This window comes from Myxine glutinosa, chromosome 11 (assembly GCF_964187855.1).
Source record: "Myxine glutinosa chromosome 11, kmMyxGlut1.1, whole genome shotgun sequence".
Classification (NCBI taxonomy): domain Eukaryota; kingdom Metazoa; phylum Chordata; class Myxini; order Myxiniformes; family Myxinidae; genus Myxine; species Myxine glutinosa.
In genome coordinates, this window is record NC_136271.1 from 112,091,809 (window position 1) to 112,112,588 (window position 20,780).

Genomic DNA, 20,780 nt, shown 5'->3' on the forward strand with positions numbered 1-20,780 from the left:
CTGTAGGCCAATTAACACATTTATAATGAGATATTTTAACTGTGTGCTCATGACAGAGCCGAGGAGCTGAAGTACATGCAGTTTGTGAAGGACATCTCCCAGGAGGTTCTCACTCTCGGCCTGTTTTCGGACAGGTGAGAGAAGCTTGCGCTTTACTTTTTCATTGCATTGATTGTGTGAAACTTATTTTGGAGTTTATTTAAATACTGTTGCATTCTTGCAGTATGGAAAATAGGGATTTTTTAAGACAAAATATAAACAAATAAAAAGGGGTGGAGTGGGTAAAGCTTTGTTGCAGCCTTGGCTGCTGTGGGTTTCATTCCCACGGCTGCTCAGCAGGTAGTTTCCACACACTTGGGATGGTGTGTCTATCTGTTTGGTATTGATTCTAGCCTTATCAAATGCATTCATGACTCAATGTGAGTGCCTAATGCTATGATATGGCTCTATGGGGCTCTTCTTATTCTTCTTTTTCTTATTTCTAGGCTTCCAAGCTGACAGTTTTTTTGTGAAACGATTTTGAAAAAGCTGTTACAGCTGGTTATGCTAAACTGCGTATGTTTATGGCATACCCTTGGGAACTTGGTCCTGACAATTTGTTTTTTGAGGTTTTGTTTTGTCCTCTATTGGTAACCATCTTGGAATTTGACCCAAACATAAAACGATCTTCCTCTTGAGAACTACCATACTGATGGCCACAAAATTTGACAGACGACTTAAGCAGAGCATGGCAGTTTTGAAGTGTGATTTTGAAGCTTCTGCTCTCGAAACTCTTGAAGCTATTGGTCGAATATGTAATCACAAAAAAAAAGAAATTTGACGAAAGAAGTAGCTTACTAAAGTTAGTTTGACCTGCTGATGCTGAATCAGTCACAAACAATAACATACATTTTGATGATGGATTTTGCCTACATTTTTCCAGAGAACATAGACATGAGATTCAGAATGCTTGTAAGCCGATAGCATTGCTTGCACTCTTGAAGTTCTAGTTATTATTATTATTATTATTATTATTACTATTATTATTTGAGGAGGGGGTTATACTCACCACATGTAAAACAAAACAAACAAAAAAATTAATATATATATATATATATCTCTTTCTATCCTGCCCCCACTCTCCTTTCCTCGCTTACCACTGGCATGCCGGCTCTGCGCTGCTCTCTTGTATACTACGGCAGCATCGTTGCCAGCGTTTGTGAGATTCACTTGCAGAAAAACAAGCACAGGCTGGATAAGGTGAGCGAAGTTCAGAGCTGAAAGTTTTGCTCCTGCATTTGTTTGTTTATTTATTTGCTCAGCCTGCAGCTGACCACAATGATGATCCATTCCTTCAATTAATGGACTCTTTGGCTGCGTTTACACTTCCCCGCGAGCCAGGGAATGACCCACGTGTAGACACAAAATGGGTTCCCTGAGAGCCGAGTAATCATTCCCCGGCAAAAAGGTAGGGTAATTCCTCGGCTCTCGGGGAGAAAGATGTCCCCAGGGGATTTTTTTTTTTTTTTTTTTTTTTTTTTTTTTTTTTTTGTATACAAGGTCGAGGCTCGTGAAAGAGCGAACATTAATCACACAGAAAGACAAACCGACACAAAAAACATATAACATAGGGAGCGGTAGACAAGATGGGGAGAGAGGGGGAAGGACACAAACACAACATTTGAGAGCAGGGACCGAGAGACATGGAGACATCGAGAGATCTGAGAGAGGGCGAGGGCTTTGGGGGGGGGGGGGGCGTGGGAAGGGGGCGGTGGGAGAGGTATAAAACATATGGACACTGCCAGGACTTCCAGGAAAGAAGTTGGAATTTCAAACAAGGTGGATCTGGGGTGAATTAGCGGGGGTAGAAAAGATCAAGGTTTTGGATGGGGGAAGATAAGAGATGGTGGTGAACAGCTGTTTTAAAGACCTGGAGGGAGGAGTGGGATTGAAGGGAGTGAGGGAGTTTGTTCCAGAGGCGGGAGAAAAGAGGAATGAAAGAGTGAAGGTGAGCAGAGAGCCGAGATTTCGGCAGTTTAACCATCAGAGGGTTGCTGGCAGATCTTGTGCGACCTGTAGGAATATTTGGGGGACAGAGCACAGAGAGAGCTGGGGGTGCAAGGCCGGAGAGGAGTCGGTAGAAGACAGAAAGACCACCTACCTGCCTGCGGTGAGTGAGTGAAAGGCCCTCAGAGATAGCTTCATCGCGGGAGATTCCAATAATTCTGAAAGCTTTGGTTTCAACAGCGTGAAGCCGAGCTAGGTGTGAGGCAGGAGCACCGGCCCATAGGGGAGAACAGTATTCCATTGAGCTGCGGATGAAAGCCTTGTATGTGGTGAGGAGCTCAGGTGTGCCGAGGAAGGACTTCGCACGACGGAGGATGCCCAGTCGGCGACTGGCTTTGGAGGCCAGCTTGGAAATGTGGTTTTCCCAAGAAAGATCATGGCAGATAGTGAGACCCAAAATCTTGAGCGACAGAACTTCTTGGAGAGGATTGTTGAGAAAGTAGATGGGAGGGTTGTCCAGTCGATCTTTTCGGAGAGACATAGTAAGAGTGTGAGATTTGTCAGGATTGAAAGACATGTTCCACTTGTTTGACCAGTCTGTGATTTTGTCCAGGTCTTCAGAGAGTGAGGAGGCAGCAGACTGCCGATCTGAGGGAAGAGGAATGGAGCGGCAGAGAGTGGAGTCATCAGCAAAGAGATAGAGAGGATTTTCGAGAGAGTCAGAGAGATCATTGATGAAGACCAGAAAAAGCACGGGGCCCAGAACACTGCCTTGGGGAACTCCAGCCTGAACAGGAAGAGGAGATGAGAGAAACCCATTCAGGGCCACACGTTGACGACGACTAGAGAGGAAGTCCGCCAGCCATGCGTGGAGATTTCCATGGATACCAAAGGAGGAGAGTTTGGTGAGCAGAGCGGGGTGCCAGACCGTGTCGAAGGCACGTGATATGTCGAGGGAGACAGCTCTAATTTCCTGTTTGGCATTGAGGACCTCCATCCATTGTTGAGACAGCAGAAGCAGCATGTCCAGAGTAGAGTGACCTGGTCTGAAACCAAATTGATGATCAGAGATCAAGCCATTGGAGAAGAGGAAAGATTTCATATCCGAAGCAATGATGGATTCCATGACTTTGCTGATAATTGGGAGAAGGCTGATTGGTCTGTAGTTGCTAGGATCTGTTTTTGCACCTTTTTTGTGCAAAGCGGTGATGTTGGCTGATTTCCAAGCAGATGGCAGTTGACCTTGAGCAAAAGAGAGGGTGAAGAGAACAGAGAGAGGGTGAGATAGAGCAGCAGAGCAGGATTTTAGGACCCGTGGGCTGATGCCGTCGGGTCCAGTTGCAGAATCAGAGTCGAGGGTTGACAGAAACTTTTCCACCTTGTCAGGAGGAAAGGACACGGAGTCCAGGAGCAGCAGGGTACGACTGGGTATGGTGGGTACAGAGAGGGATGGGTTTGGGACACAAGATTTAGAGGCAAACACAGAGTTGAGGCATTCAGCTTTTTCACGTGCGGAGTCAGCTGTGTAGCCGTTTGAGGTAAGGGAGGGGATGGAGGGGGAACAAACACCAGAAACGGATTTGACCAGACGCCACCAGGATTTGGAAGAGGGAGACAGATAAGAGAGTTCGGTCTTGAGAACGGAGAGATATTGTTTCCTGGCTCTCCTGAGGGTGGACACACACTTGTTTCGGGCTTTGTGAAAGGAAATGAGATTTCCTTCCGTTGGATTTGCTTTCCAGGAGACGAAGGCAAGTTGTTTCTGGGCAGCAGCCTCACCACAAGATTCCGTGTACCATGGACGGGAGGAAGGGTATGACAACTGAAGACGAGATGGGATAAATCTGTGCATGAGAGAGAGCAATTTACTTTGGAAGAATTCCCAGGATGAGTTGATGTCAGAGGTGGTAGAGATGGGAGACCAGTCCAGATGATTGATGGCTGCTTGAAGACCGTGCCAGTTGGCCTGAGTGAAATGCCAGACTCGTCGACGCTGAGCAGGCTCCCTGAGGATTGTCAGAGAGATGTCCACTTTAACAAGGACATGATCAGATGATCCGATCGGAGCAGAAGAAGAGCAGCAGACATTTTCAGGGAAGTTAGTCATAACCAAGTCCAGAAGAGAAGATGTTCCGTTGACTGAGATCCGGGTCGGGAAATTGACAGATTGTGTCAGTCCCAGTGAGTCGCAGAAGTCCTTTGCTGAGGAGCCATGGCTGGTGAGAGAGGTACCCACACCCAGCCAACTGGCATGATGACAGTTGAAATCACCACATATGAGGAAGAGAGAGTTGGGATGAGTAGATAGAAGTTGGTCCATATCATCAGACAGCGAGATGTAGATGGAGTCATCACTGTTTGGTGGACGGTACAACACACATATGAACAAGAGGTGGGAGCGAAGGGGAAGCCGTAGCCAGAGGTATTCCTGGGGGTGAGGTGGAGAGAGTGCAGTGCAGGGCGAGTGAGGAAGAGAGTTTTTGATAAAGATAGCAACCCCGCCTCCAGGACGAGGCTCAGGTCTATCATACCGGAGGAGGGAGTAGCCCGGGAGAGATACTATGGAATCAGAGACATCATAAAGGAGGAAAGTTTCTGTTAAGCAGATCACGTCTGGTTTGACAGAAGCAACCTGTATGGAGAGATCAGTTAAGTTTGAACGAAGGCCCCGGATGTTTGAGGTCCATACCGTTAATGAAGAGGAAGGGGGAGCATCAGATACAGAACAGGGGGGAGGAGGGGTAGGGTAAGATGTGGAAGAGGTGGAAGAGGTAGGGAGAGCTGTTGAAGGTGTGTCAGAGATTTCAGAATAGCTCGGAGAAAGGGAAGGATGGGGCGGACAAAAGGTTTGATGGTGATTGGGTGAGCCACAATGAGGTGTTATTTGAGGAGGGGGAAGAGCGAGGCAGAAGGTTGGGGGAGATGGAGGTGAGAGTTTGAAGGGGGAAGAAGCGGGGAGGACGCTTTGAGGAGGGGGAGTGAGAGGGGGGAAATTGAGAAGCAATGAGGGTGGGGAGATTTGAAGGGGAGGGGTGAGGGGGAAGTTTGGGAGGGAAGGGGCAAGGGGAGGGATTTGAAAGGGATGGGATATGGGGGAGATTTGGAGGGGAGGGGTGAGGCAGGAGTCTAGGAGGGGAGGGGCGATGGGGCTTCTTGGCGGGGAGGGGTGAGGGGGTCGTTTAGGAGGGAGGGGGCAAGGGGGGAGATTTGAAAGGGATGGGTGATGGGGAAGATTTGGAGGGGAGGGGTGATGGGGAAGATTTGGAGGGGAGGGGTTATGGGGAAGATTTGGAGGGGAGGGGTGAGATTGGATTTTTGAAAGTGTACGATTTATGGGAAACGAACATTTATTGCAAAATGAGTTTCTTGTGACCTTCGAGTTAAAAATACGTTTAAGGACGCTGGATGGAGGATGGAGTGCAGGAGAGTTTAGGGAATGTAGAAAAAAGGCACTATAGGAGATGGATATTTTTTTGGGATGAATTGATTTGGTGAGCAAGTCGAAAGCAGCCTTTTAAAGAAGAAGAAGAAAAAGGTGTTATAAAATATGACGGAATACATAACTTGAGGGGAAAGTGTAAACATTGAAGGTTAATGAGTGAAAACTATCTGGGGAAATGGGGGAGAAACACGTGGTCGAAGAACGAACGAACGAATAAGAATGAATAAACGAATGATAACAGAGAAGGGAAATATATATTTATTTATTTTTATTTATTTATTTTTTTTGAGTTGAGATTTACACAAGGAAGTAGGCTATGGGTGAAAAGACTGGGAATACAGAGAACGAAAGTTATTGGATCACAAAAGACGGACCGCTGAGAGAAAAACAAAGCCTCAAGGTTGTACAGTGCACACTGTACAAGGCCTCAAGACACGACACGGCAAACAGACGATCAATTTATGAAAGATAAACACCGAGAAACAACCAAAGTTGCACACAATAACTTCACACACCGAAAGATAAATACAGTTTCGACAAAATACAATTGTGAACAGACTTAACTTCGAAAAACGTGGAGACCGTGTGGAGCTTCGAAAATCCCTGCCGCCGTCTCCTAAATCGCAGATTAATTGACCGTATGTGCCGTGTGGGTATGACCTTCGCAGCATGGATGTAGTGGACTACTTCCGCTCGCTCGTTTGCGCCTGCGCGAAGAGACTTGAGGGTATACAAGGTCAACAAGCTTTCGTGAGCTATTCCCAGGCTCGCAAGGTACGTGTAGACGCGATGACAAAGGAGAAGAGTCTTGATCGCATGTGCGATAAGCTGTGTCCCCGAGAGGTGGGGACAACATGTAAACGCAGTGTTTGTGATTAATGTGGATCTAGGGGAAACAAATTAGCCGAGTACACGTTGAGGATCATTCTACGATATGGCGTGGCCAATATGGACTCATTGCCCATTGATATATGGCATTATCACCAGAGGCCTGTCACTCGAGCCTAACCCGAGCTCTAATGACAGGTCTAGCTGACATTTAGGAGTGTTGCTTTCTGCAGGCTCGAATGCTGGGTGCTGTGGAACAGCTGAAGCGAGATCTGGGTTGCCGCATAGAAGGAGCAATCTTCAATGATCACTCTCAGAAACGTCATAGTTCAAGGGAAGATCTGCATGAATCAGAGTCAGACTCAATTCTCATTGGTGTGGATCCTTCACCATACGTACAGGTGCAGATGAGTATATTTTACCCACACCATTCCCTACCCCCTTTCCCCCTTAACTCCTACTCCACTCCACAATAAGATAGTACACTTCTAATTGAATCGTAAGCATAATAGGAGACCTTGAGCAAATCAACGCAGATCAACACAACACAACACAGTTATGAAATTGTATTCCCAGAATCATGAGCACTTTGCTCCGATGGGAACACCAAACAGGTCAACCCTTTGTACCCTCATGGTTTCTGGAATGGAAAGAATGTGTTTGAAGGCATGCAGATTTGTTAACATGATATTTCTTGTGAAACATTTTAAACAACTGCCATGTGATGTAGATTGGGTAAAGGATATTTAGCAGGGATTTAGTGGCAGGAGGGTGCACTGGAGTAAAGGAGGAATACACAGGCAGACAGAGACAAACAGGAATGTTGAATGTGAAAATAATAGTCGGATTTGAAAGTGCCCTTTTAAAAAGCAAGGGTATAATCTCAAGGCTACGTACAGATAATTAGCCATTTGGATATGCTTCCACAATATAAAGTAGCATGTTTTATTCCTGTGCACATGCTGATAATTTTCCACGTGTGGGCATTCTTCTTTGTGTTCATTTTGTTGTTGCAGGACCTCATCAACTTTGTAAATTCCTCGCTGGGAAACACTGCCAGCTCTCCGTGCTCTGAAACACAATCGCAGGACGAGCATCAGAGCCAGCTGCCTACTAGTCTTATCATAAGCCCACTGAGGTCTCTGGCACTCGATGACGGATTTACGCTTCCCGAGTCATCAACGACCCAGGCGGTAGATGGAATAAATGGCTCCCACGTAAAAAGCCCTGATAAGTTCTCTCAGCAGATGGTCACAGAAGAAAATGCAGAAATTGGTAATGCAAGAACAAGCATTTTAAGGACTTGTGATGTAACAGAGTTGCAGAAAGAGTCACAGGACTGGCTAAACGATGACTAGAGTAAATTCCTTTAAAGGGAAAGGGAGGAGGCTCAAGAAACAAAAGCTCAAGAAAGTAAAGGAAAGATGAGCTTCAAGGTACATAGGAGGTACTAGTTTTTGTCAAGGGTAGTGCTGATCTGTGTCAGGGGACAATTCATAAGAGAGGTGTTTATAAAAGGCAAAAGCGTGAAAGTTGACAACACCATGCTAACTACCGGGGGAAGCAAAAATAAGTTGACGTTTTGGGCACTAGCTGTTAAACAGAGCAAGCAGGATGACGGACAGCATCGGCTTCACTTTGCTTCCTTTCTAACCCTAACCTGTCATTCAAGGTACATGACCTAACGTAGGGCTGTTAATTTTTGCTCTTGGTTCAAGTGTAAAACTTTTGTGTGCACTTGTAAACCAGTTTCGCAGTGTATTCTTTTTTGGCATGTGGCGTTTGATCAGTGAGTCCGTCACCGAAAGCCGGACATATACTGTTGGCGATTCATCCCTGCGAATCCCAGGCGATCTTACCGATTCTTTTTTTTGGGACTACATGCAAGATTCTCCTCGAGGTCACCTCACGGTCTAGTGAAAACCACATGCGACTCGGCCTCGAATAACTCGCCTGAATATCGCCTTCTATTGGTAAGGAGTTGGGCACGTGCTGAGCTAATACCTGTGGCCGTTGCCCCACATTTATTGCCCCCATTCCATTCAGGATATGGTTTGCCTGCTTCTCAAAGCGTCAAAAACGAAGTGGGTTTAAGGTTTATTCTTAAACTTGATTTTAAACAGAGTTTCTGAAAGGAAATCGCAGGAAATGATGTCAACACATTTGAAATTCACATGTAAAACCCCTGACGTTCGCAACGTGCTCATGCTGTTAGCGGACATGGTATAAATGAGTACGATAAATCGCTCTTGCATAATCACTTGACATTCACATGGACGAATCGACTGAGTGTACGGCCAGCATAATGTACATGTTTAAAAAAGGAGAGCTAAAATCGTTTGATTTGGAGATTGAGATTGTAATGATATGTGAAAAAAAGTACAATTGCTTGACAAAAAAAAACATTTCAAGAGAAGCTCCACCAATTGTATTCAATTTTAAAGAGGCAGATGTTATTGATCACACTTCATACATGTCCACGTAGAATGTAGATGCAGGTGCAAAAGAAGGAATTTGCTTGTTTGGTGATTGTGGGTGTTGAGGATCTTCCGAATGCTCACAGTAAGATTGCTGTTGAACATCATTTCGTTCTGGGTTTAGTTGCATTTTGGTACTTTTTAAAGGCCCTCTTATTCTTGCACGGAAGGGTGCTTTATATTTTTGAATAAAATAATATTTTAATGACAACAGTCTCCTTTTGGTATTTCATTAAAACTGAGTTGTTAGGACTGGCAGGATGGCCGGAAGTATGCACGCTCGCCTCTGAGCTGTCTACCCTAACTTTGAATCCCGACCCAGATTTAAATTGTCATCCTGATGTTTCACAGTCCGGGAGATTCATCATTGTGTGTGCCGTCCCTCGGATGAACGTTAAACTGTGCATTCCATCTGCTAGCATTAGTTGGTGGATGTTAAAGATCCCATGGTGTCCTTCGAGAAGAGTAAGTGAGCTATCGCCGGAAACATGGCCAAATATGAAAATTCTGCCCTTGGACTTCCTGTATCGGAGTGGCGACCCGTCCGAGATTGTAAACCTTGCCAAGAAACGGATTTAGGCCGAACTGATGCTCTGCCTAGAGCAATCTACATGAATGGATGAGTTGTTGATGTTTTGTTTTGTTTTTCTTTACAGGAGCAAGGCTCATGGAAGAGCAAGGGGAATTAACAAAAAGGAAAAGAGGAAAGGGAGAAGAGGAGAAAACGCAGAAAGTAGCAAGTAAGATGATTGGGTTAGGAAAGGTTAATGGGGGTAATAAAGACGATGAGTCAGAATTGGGGATGACAAGAGATGGTGGTGCACTGACTGATTGCTTAAAGTCCTGAAGTGAAGAGTGAGACAGAACAGTCTTTGGAAGGTGGTTCCATAGATGGGAGAAGTGAGGTTGTTGACTGCTATGAATGAGAACATTTTTGAAGTTGGTGTTTTTAAGGGATCATCCATTATTATGAATGTAAAATTTATTCCTCCTCCACACCACACCACCCCCCCCCACCCCCCCCCTCCCCCCCGCTCCCCATAGCCTCCCTTAAATAGTATTATTTTCCAAGTAAATATTTTGAATAGAATTCCCAATTTAAACAGACTGACTGAACAAATGGGAGATTACAATTTAGGGATTAATCCTTAAACGCAATAATGATCACGACCACGAGAATTCACCTCAAAACCAGGTATGTTTAATTAGAATTATGAACACTGGGTGGGAAACACAAGAAGAAATTGACAATAAATAAATTAACAATAAAACAACTAAATCCACTACCGATATGTGCCCAACAAACAAACTGGGATCTTTCATTATTCAATGTCTTTATTGGGCCCAATCGTTCCACAGTAGAAAGACAGAGGAAATCATAGGACAGAAATACAATGCAGTGTCAGGTGGGACATCAGTGGTGTACCTTAGGGATCAGTGGACGGCCATTATTATTCTTAATTGGATGACGGTGGGATGACGTGTAGGCTTTCCAAATTTGTAGATGACACAAAGCTTGCATGTAAGGTAGAAAGCAGAGGGGCTAGTGATCAGATTCAGGTAAGTATTGATACTTGCATAGATTGGGCAAAAGATTGGCAGATGGAGTTTAACCTAAACAAGTGAAAGGTGCTGGGAATGGGTAAGAATAATGAAAATAGGGATTGCATGATGCATGGGGCAATCTTGGAGCATGTCACACAGGAGAAAGACCTGGGTGTAATAGATATGGGTGTACGCAGACAAGACAATGCCAGGTAGATATAGGTGAAGCAAACAGGGTTTAATGTTCTATTCTTAGGGAGATAAGTTATAAATCAAAAAATGTGGTTTAAACACTGTATAGGAATTTAATGAGGTCTCCTCTAGAACACTGTGCGCAGTTTCGGTCGCCAACACGCAGGAAGCACAGAGCTGCCACAGAGGTTTCAGCACAGGGCTACTAGATTTTTATTCTGGGCCTAGCTCGACTCAGCTATGAGGAGCGGCTGAAGGAGACAAGGCTTTATGCATTAGTTCGGAGGCGATTATGAGGGGATATGCTGGAGATGTTTAAGATAATGAAGGGTATATTAAAATAAGTGCAAAATACTTCTTCAGTTGAATAGACAGTGGTAGGACCAGGGGCCTAGCCTGAAGGTAAAGAAGAGGAGAGTTAAGACGGTAGGTAGTAAGGCAGGATTTTGAAGGTAGAAATGGTAGGTAGAAAGGACGGTAGGTAGAAAGGGGTCTTTCACTCAGAGAGTAGTTAATGGCCAGCATGGTCTCCCTGGAAAGGTAGTAGCAGCAGAAATCTACTATATAAGAGAGCCGTTTGTGTGTGTCGCAATTTTTTTCAGAGATGGCTGCATGGATCTTTGTCAAACTTTCAGGGGTTTGTCAGTAAGTTCCAGGGAGTGTTTTAGACCAAAATTGTTTTCTTTTTTTAATATTCGAAAAAAAAAGGTCGATCGCAGGTTGATAATTATACAATTCACACAGTGCTATACGTGCATGCTGCTCTTACAGGTTTATTCTTACGGTATCTTACACAAAACTCCAATTTGCATTGTTTCCACTTTCCGTGAAAAGTAGGGGTCTGTGCAGCCACTCATGAATGTTATTTGGTTAAAATCAGATGTTTTTTAGCCGGGTTACCTCGGACCGCGAGTTGGTAATTATATATTAATTCACACAGTGCAATATGTGCAAGCTGCTCTCACAGATTTATTTTAACTCCAATTTGTATCGTTTCCACTTTTAGTGAGAGGTAGGGGTCTGTGCAGATACTCGTAAACTTTATTTGGTGAAAATCGGATATTTTCTGGCTGAGTTACCTCAGATCGCAGGATGGTAATTATATAATTGACACATCTATACTAATAAGTAATAAGAGAGCCGTTTGTGTGTGTGTCGCCATTTTTCTCAGAGATGGCTGAATGGATCTTCATCAAACTTTCAGAGGTTTGTCAGTGAGTGCCATGGAGTGTTTTATACTAATTATTATTATTTATTTTTTTGTGAAAAAAAAAGGTCCATTTTTGGGGTGGATTAAAAAAAACGCTCTATCGTGCATAAGCCTTTTTGATTAATGAATGGCAGTTATATACTAGTACACATGCATAAATAAATACAAAACAATTACCAGACATTTGAACACAAATAATTAAACAAATCAGATTCAGTCATATTTTTCCTCCTTCCCTTCCCCTTGCCGGCCCCCAAAATGGAGGGGCCTGTCAAAGCCAAAGCCAAAAAGGTGTATATGTAGTATATTGTAGCGGTTACCTCATTCACATGTCGCGGTTATCTTATCCGCATGTGACGGTTACCAATACCATATGTTTGGTCTAACCCACGCACACGGGCTGTTAGTTGTGTGGTCGTGACGCACGCGCGGCTGTTGGAGCCACGCCCTCCGAAGAGGGTTTTTGGTTTATATAAGCCGTTACGACTTCCGTTCGTGAGCAGTTGCTGGAGATTTCTGTACAATAAACAAGTTTTGTACCCAACAAAATGGCCTCTTCTTCTCGCCTTCGGCAACTCCTAAACTGGTGACCTCGACCGCCCCCGAACGTATTCGGGGGCTGCACATGAACACGGCAGTATTGCGACCGCAATTTCTTCCACAAGACCTAAACTCGAACTGCCGGAGTTTTAGCAACGACGAGCGGCCATGTGGTTTGCGCATCGCGCTCGGTTCCTCCTCTACGACTAGAGGGGCGAGCCTGCTCCGGGACCCTCCGAAGGAACGCCGTTACGAGGCGTTGGCGGCACAGCTGCTCGTAACCTTCGCGCACACAGGCCGAGTACTGCTGCTCGTAACCTCCGCACACACAGGCCGAGCACTGCTGCTCGTAACCTCCGCGCACACAGGCCGAGCACTGCTGCTCATAACCTCCGCGCACACAGGCTGAGTACGGCTGCTCGTAACCTCCGCGCACACAGGCCGAGCACTGCTGCTCGTAACCTCCGCGCACACAGGCCGAGCACTGCTGCTCGTAACCTCCGCGCACACAGGCCGAGCACTGCTGCTCGTAACCTCCGCGCACACAGGCCGAGCACTGCTGCTCGTAACCTCCGCGCACTGGAGTCTCGTTACCTTCGCGCACGCTGGAGCCTCGTTACCTTCGCGCTCACTGCTGCTCGCCACTCCCGCAACTCCTACTGCTGCAACTACAACTGCTACCGCTGCTCGCCACTCCCGCAACTCCTAATGCTGCAACTACAACTGCTACCGCTGCTCGCCACTCGCGCAACTACGACTCCTACTCTACATCCTCGGGAGCCTCCCCCGAGGCCTTGACCAGCCCCTCGGTCGACTCAACCCCACGGCGGCGTTTTTTTGCGCGTACCGGGCCCGGGCCCTGCTCGAGCCTTCTCGGCACTGCCGAGCGCGCCTGCGAACTACGTACACGCCCGTGGCGTGCCTTCTGGGGGGGCGCATGTAGCGGTTACCTTATTCACATGTCGCGGTTATCTTATCCACATGTGACGGTTACCAATACCATATGTTTGGTCTAACCCACGTGCACGGGCTGTTGGTTGTGTGGTCGTGACGCACGCGCGGCTGTTGGAGCCACGCCCTCCGAAGAGGGTTTTTGGTTTTATATAAGCCGTTACGACTTCCGTTCGTGAGCAGTTGCTGGAGATTTCTGTACAATAAACAAGCTTTGTACCCAACGAAATGGCCTCTTCTTCTCGCCTTCGGCAACTCCTAAAATATCTATCCCCTCACCTTCCCCCTTCCCCCTTCCACTCCCCCCATTGCCTTCCTCTCCCCTCCCCAACTTGCCTCCCCCCAGGCAACGCCGGGTACTTCAGCTAGTAGTAGATAAGTTTAAATTGCAATTCGATTGGTACATCGAAGGAATGGAGATAGAGGAGTATAGGGATATTGGCAGGACTTTTAATAGGCTATGAGCCAGACCCCCCAAATTGACCGGTCGGTACCATACAGATGGAGTAAGGCTCATTGTGATTTTTAGCAAGATATATGTCCCTAGATATGAAAAAAAAGTGATTGCAGTGTATAACTCTCGGCCATCTCTGTGTTATCACCCGAAATATTATTATACGCCCGCTTCGCTTCGCCAAAAAATGTGATATTTGCTAAAATTGGAATAAATATGTTTTTAAGGACCACAGAGTGCCAATAATTTGCATACTGGATGCCAACTAATATAGTAATAGAAATATAGAACATTTGTGGGGGTTATTTATCAAGTTTTTGATATAATGACAAAAAATATCAATTGTGTTAAAAATTGATTGGTAATAATACTGTATAATAACAAGGCGTATTTGTTCGAGAGATCATGATAAACCTAGAGTGTGGAGCAAGTTTGCATGCATTGTGAAATATAATGTAGCTGATGTTACAAACCTACTTTAGGATACTAGCTAATACCAAAAATTACACTGAGATATCAAAAGTAGTAGACGAATAAACCTAAAATGTTCAAAAGCTATGTTTCGTTCCAAAATATCAAAATTAGGGGGTATGGTTGAACATATTTTGAAACTTTGCCAAAATATGTGCCCCAAACAACCACCATATTACAAAGTAATGATATATTCCAATGCAGTGGTTCCTTGCGAAGATTTTGAGGGGTCAAATGTTACTCTGGGAGTTTTCATTTTTGAAATATTGACAAAAATGTACAATGTGAATTCTGAACTCGAAGCGATTTCGGCCACTTTTTCACTAAATTTAACATATTTTTTGTCATTATATCAATATTTTGATAACCCCCACAAATGTTCTATTTTCTATTACTATATTAGTTGGCATCCAGTATGCAAATTATTGGCACTCTGTGGTCCTTAAAAACATATTTATTCCAATTTTAGCAAATATCACATTTTTTGGCGAAGCGAAGCAGGCATATAATAATATTTCGGGTGATAACACAGAGATGGCCGAGAGTTATACACTGCTATCACTTTTTTTTCATATCTAGGGACATATATCTTGCTAAAAATCACAATGAGCCTTACTCCATCTGTATGGTACCGACCAACCCCCTTGGCTCATAGCCTAATAAGTAGCTCGAGTATGGATAGGTGATTGTGTACATATGTGCGCAGTGTCATGTCTGTGAGGGTCTCATCAAGGGATAGATTGTGGTCTGTGTTATATATTCTGTCACCTAAAAACCGCCTTGAAAATATACATGAAAAAGGAAAATATACGAGTATATGAAAATTTAGCAAATTTTAGCACCATTTTAATGTTAGCACCCATGGGATATACCTTCGCCTGCCATATTGTCTCAACCTCACTCCTCATCTCATCCCCCAATGAAATAATGTTGTTTTGACGGATATATTTGGTCTTGTATTGGTGTGGCGCAAGCATGGTGGGTCGAATTGTCTCCTCCTGCATCTAGTTTCCTTGATATTCGCTGTTAATTAAAATTATTCCAAGTGGTTGAAATGGTTAAAATTAATACAAAATGATAAAATTTTGCCAGTAGTTAAATTAAATTCCAGTGGTTAAATTGCTTAAAATTAATAGTTAAAACTAATATGGTTAAAATGGTTAATGATTAAAATGGTTAAAATGAATACCAATGGTTTAACATGGTTAGTGATTGAAATACCCATTGAGATTGAAATGCCCCCCTGCCCACCACAAACACCTGTTGAAACAGCTGCTACTGTTGTTTAACACTAAACAGAAAGGAAGGAAACCCGCGGTGTGTTCAGTTACCCAGCAGCTAGCTAGCACTTGCCAAGCCAGCCGTTCCTTGTCAACAGTTTCAAATGGAGGGCTAGCTTGAATGCTTAAGCCACTTGGCGAGCTCTCTGCAAGAAACTTGGTAAGTGAACACTTGGTAACCCCCTATGTTATTGAGGTCTAAGCCTAAATCTACTCTAATCTCTCTATCCCAGAGGGGATAATAACATGACCCTTCCTGCTGCTCCCATACAAGGTGGGTTTACAAGTGTATTAATTAAAGGCTTAAAATTAATGACATGGGTCTAAAATGGTTAAAATTAATGCCACGGGTGTAAAAGGTTAAAATTAATGCCATGGGTTTAAAATGGTTAAAATTAATGCCAGGATTTAAAATGGTTAGAATTAATGCCAGAGTTTAAAATGGTTAAAATTAATTCCATGGGTTTAAAATGGTTAGAATTAATGCCATGGGTTTAAAGGTTAAAATTAATGCCAGGGTTTAAAATGGTTAGAATTAATGTCATGGGTTTAAAGGTTAAAATTAATGCCATGGGTTTAAAATGGTTAAAATTAATGCCATTGTTTTAAAATGGTTAAAATTAATGCCATGGGTTTAAAATGGTTAAAATTAATGCCAGGGTTTCAAATGGTTAAAATTAATGCCATGTGTTTAAAATGGTTCAAATTAATGCCATGGGTTTAAAATGGTTAAAATTAATGCCATGGGTTTAAAATGGTTAAAATTAATGCCACGTGTTTAAAATGGTTATAATTAATGCCACAGATGTTAAAATGATTAAAAATAATGCCATGGGTTTAAAATGGTTAAAATTAATGCCATGGGATTAAAATGGTAAAAATTAATGCCATTTGTTTGAAATGGTTAAAAATAATGCTTTGGATGTTAAAATGGTTAAAATGAATGCCATGGGTTCAAAATGGTTAAAATTAATGCCATGGGTTGAAAATGGTTAAAATGAATGCCATGTGTTTAAAGGTTAAATTAATGTCAGGGGTTTAAAAGGTTAAATTAATTCCATGTGTTTGAAATGGTCAAAATTAATGCCATGGGTTTAAAGTTTAAATTAATGTCATGTGTTTAAAAGGTTAAATTCATGTCAGGGGTTTAAAAGGTTAAATTTATGTCAGGGGTTTAAAATGGTATATTAATGCCATGTGTTTAAAACGGTTAAAATGAATGCTGTGGGTTTAAAATGGTTAAAATTAATGCAATGGGTTTAAAACGGTTAAAATTAATGGCACGGGTTTAAAATGGTTAAAATTAATGGCATGGGTTTAAAATGGTTAAAAATAATGCCATGGGTTAAAAATGGTCAAAATTAATGCCATGGGATTAAAATGGTTAAAATTAATGCCACGGGTTTAAAATGGTTAAAATCAATGCCATGGGTTTAAAATGGTTAAAATTAATGCCATGGGTTTAGAATGGTTAAAATTAATGCCATGGGTTTAAAATGAATGCCATGGGTTTATAATGATTAAAATTAATGCCATGCGTTTAAAATGGTTAAAATCAATGGCATGGGTTTAAAATGGTTAAAATCAATGGCATGGGTTTAAAATAGTTATAATCAATGCCATGGGTTTAAAATGGTTAAAATTAATGCCATGGGTTTAAAATGGTTAAAATTAATGCCATGGGTTTAAAATGGTTAAAATTAATGTCATGGGTTTAAAATGGTTAAAATTAATGCCAGGGTTTAAAATGGTTAATATCAAAGCCAGGGTTTAAAATGGTTAAAATTAATGCCATGGGTTTAAAATGGTTAAAAATTAATGCCATGGGTTTAAAAGGTTAAATTAATGTCAGGGGTTTAAAATGTTAAATTAATGCCATGGGTTTAAATGGTTATAATTAATGCCATGCATTTAAAATGGTTAAAAATTATTGCCATGTGTTTGAAATGGTTAAAATTAATGCCATCGGTTTAAAATGGTTAAAATTAATGCCATGGGTTTAAAATGGTTAAAAAATAATGCCATGGGTTTAAATGGTTAAAATTGATGCCATGCATTTTAAATGGTTAAAATTAATGCCACGGGTTTAAAATGGTAAAATTAATGCCATGGGTTTAAAATTGTTAAAATTAATGTCATGTGTTTAAAATGGTTATAATTAATGTCACAGCTGTTAAAATGATTAAAATGAATGCCATGCATTTAAAATGGTTAAAACCAATGACATGGGTTTTAAAAGGTTAAAATTAATGTCGTGGGTTTAAAATGGTTAAAATTAATGCCAGGGTTTAAAATGGCTCATATCAAAGCCAGGGTTTAAAATAGTTAAAATTAATGCCATGGGTTTAAAATGGTTATAATTAATGCCACAGATGTTTAAATGAATAAAATTAATGCCATGGGTTTAAAATGGCTCATATCAAAGCCAGGGTTTAAAATGGTTATAATTAATGCCACATCTTAAAATGAATAAAATTAATGCCATGCATTTAAAATGGTTAAAATTAATGCTATGGGTTTAAAATGGTTATAATTAATGCCATGGGTTTAAAATGGTTAAAAAATAATGTCATGGGTTTAAATGGTTAAAATTAATGCCGTGTGTTTAAAATGGTTAAAATTAATGCCATGGGTTAAAAATTATTTTAAATTAATGCCATGGGTTTCAAAGGTTAAAATTAATGTCATGGGTTTAAAAGGTTTAATTAATTCCATGGGTTTAAAAGGTTAAATTAATGCGAGGACTTAAAAGCGGTATTCATGATGGAAACATCACTGGCGTTGGTTGTGCTGTTTAGCGTTCCCATCTGATATTGTGGTAATTCCTGACACTGTAGTTTTCCCACGTCCAAATACCATACACAGTTTTTTCATCTATGTCCAACGGTGTCCTTGCCATTCAAGTGAAAGGACACAAAGTCTCCTCATGTTCTTGTCCTGCACATGGTTGATGTACAACCTCCTCCATAACCCTCAGACCAAAGTAGGGTTGTTCAAGTAGCGCTGCTTACATTTGCCCTCAATAGTTAAGCTGGTTGTTGTCCATGCTATTAGTGGAATAGACTCTGGAATTGTCAACTTTGAGAATCTTTACCCCCTCTTTAAGAACCACTATTCTCAAACCTCATCACTCACCTTAAATCGTTAATTAATAATCACTGTGCTCAAGCCTCATCACTCTCCTTAAATTAGTACTGGAAATGAGGTAGAGTTTGTTTTTTGATTGTGAACATGCAAACTTTTGCATCTTTCATCGTTAGCAGTGAGAGCTGGCAGGATGGTTCAGAGCATCTGGGTTTTATTCCAACACAGAACAGACTGGAGAGTTCATAGAAAATGTTACTCTGTACATTATTCAAGATTATACTGTACTTCAATTTAAAGAAAAGAATGATTTTAAAGATCTATAAAAAATAATTCTAGATATTTAGTCTTATTTAGTTTTTAATCTTATGTCTTATTTATACACCACCCTATTTAACATGTCCAAGTACTGCTAAACTGGAGGTTCTTGGAAGTGATAAGAAGGAGAATTGTGTTCACGTATACAATTCAACTGAAATGAAATAAAGATTGTAAAAGTCTTATAAATGAATTATTTTACCGCCGTTAATGCAGTATCTATTGCATCACCATATCTAACACGTTACACTAGTTATTCGTGCCTGTTGTTTGTTACCTTCGCAAAAGCGGAAGGTTATGTTTTGATCGCTGTGTATTTATTTGTATGTCTGTGTGTGTGTGTGTGTGTGTGTGTGTATGTTATTCGCATAACTCAAAAAGTATTCAACCGAATTGCATGAAATTTGGTGGGATGATTGGTTATTATACGGGACACATTTGATTAGATTTTGGGAGCAATCGGGTCAAAGGTCAAGGTCAAGGTCACGAAAAGGTCAAAATCGTATTTTTACCATAGCGCGGTCAATTTTTATCCAATTGGCATGCAACTAATGCCAAAATGTTCAGAATTCAATGCCCGATCTTGTGATATACGACATGACCCAGTGAAGACATTACCCTTGTTAGCGGTTGGGGGTCAAAGGTCAGGGGGGTCACGACCTTGCAAAATGTGCGTTTTTTGTCATAACTCGGTCAATTCTTATCCGATTTGCATGAAATCAGCACCAAACTGTTCACTGTTCTGTTCCCTACACTCCCATGCCAAGTACAGAACAGTAGCTGCGGCGAAGGTATGCGCTCTACCGAGTGCCCGTTCTAGTTTCCTTTATAACGTCCTTAAAAACTATGTTTCCTGTTAGGAATGATTTTCAGTTTTGCTTGACTGTCAGGCAGGCATATAAAGTAAAATAATTATCTCGCTCCTCTCTGCGCATGTGTTATCGGGATGAATTCAGAGAAAAATGTGCTGTTAAACGGCATGTTTGTTTTTAAATTCGTGTTAAATTTTTGTTAATGTATCCGTATCTGTCCTTCTGTATCTGTATCCAAAATTCATCTTGATATCGCCCCAGACAAGGCACACAGCCACTCTACATAAGGGGCTAAGAGAAAGTTAGAAAAATATGAGAATAAAGCAAAACAAAATAAAAATAAATAATAAAGAAATAACATTAAATTTAAATAAGTTGTTCCTCAATCATAAACTGACGTTTGTAGACAGACAGACGGATGGACGGACTTTAACCAATTCCTTAACCTTTCTTTTGGCTCTGCGTGCACAGGGTAAAAATGTCACCCAAGTGCCTGAAGCTGCATCACTGAGTGTGGCCTCCTTTGGGGAGCAAGTTAAGTACTATGTCCCATCTGCTCACATTCGCGGCTGGACGTTGAAGACCCCATGGTACATTTCAAAAAGAGCAGGCCATTGTGGGACTGTCCCACCCAAATTTCAAATCCCCGTCCGAACTTGCCCTGCAACAGAGGAGCGACCTTTCCAGGGTTGGTTCTTAACCACAGCAGCTATTTATCCACAATCGACGCTCTAATGGTAGTGAATAGTTTGTCTGTTGCAGTGGTTTTTATTGATAACAGAGGGAAGGCTGACATTATGAATGATCATACAGCATACTCGGCATTGCTATTGTATGTGACCATAACCATTTTCCCATCTCTTTACTGCACGTCATTGAACTATTCCATTGGTATTGATGAAACATCAGGACATTTCAATGGCCGTTGCCACCTGCCAGTGGCCACCCATATTTTTCGGTGTAGCGAAGGAAATAATTTGGATTTTGTCCAGGCTACCAGTACTCGGTCTATCATTTTCGACTTTTATCATTTTCATTTTCATTTTTATCATTTTAGTCTATTTTGTCCAGGCTAGCATTTGGGAAGATACCCTGTGATTTTAACCAAACAACAAATGAATGCTAGTGATGTAGGCCTAATCTAATATTTTAATGCAATGGGAATTGAATCTAGGTAAATACAACTGAGA

The 20,780-nt window shown here is 42.0% G+C and overlaps 1 protein-coding gene across 4 annotated transcripts in view; it reads left to right on the forward strand.

The window, feature by feature from the left end:
- SPATA7 (spermatogenesis associated 7) overlaps positions 1–8,944 on the forward strand; it is a 45,462-nt gene extending 36,518 nt beyond the window's left edge. For all 4 annotated transcript variants that reach the window (XM_068131261.2, XM_078787001.1, XM_068131260.2 and 1 more), the window contains 4 exons: positions 57–134; positions 1,182–1,239; positions 6,490–6,657; positions 7,273–8,944. In XM_068131261.2, coding sequence (XP_067987362.1) covers positions 57–134; positions 1,182–1,239; positions 6,490–6,657; positions 7,273–7,614 — 646 coding nt within the window. In that variant the 3' untranslated portion in view covers positions 7,615–8,944. The remainder of the gene's footprint in view (positions 1–56; positions 135–1,181; positions 1,240–6,489; positions 6,658–7,272) is intronic.
- The last annotated feature ends 11,836 nt before the right edge of the window (positions 8,945–20,780 follow it).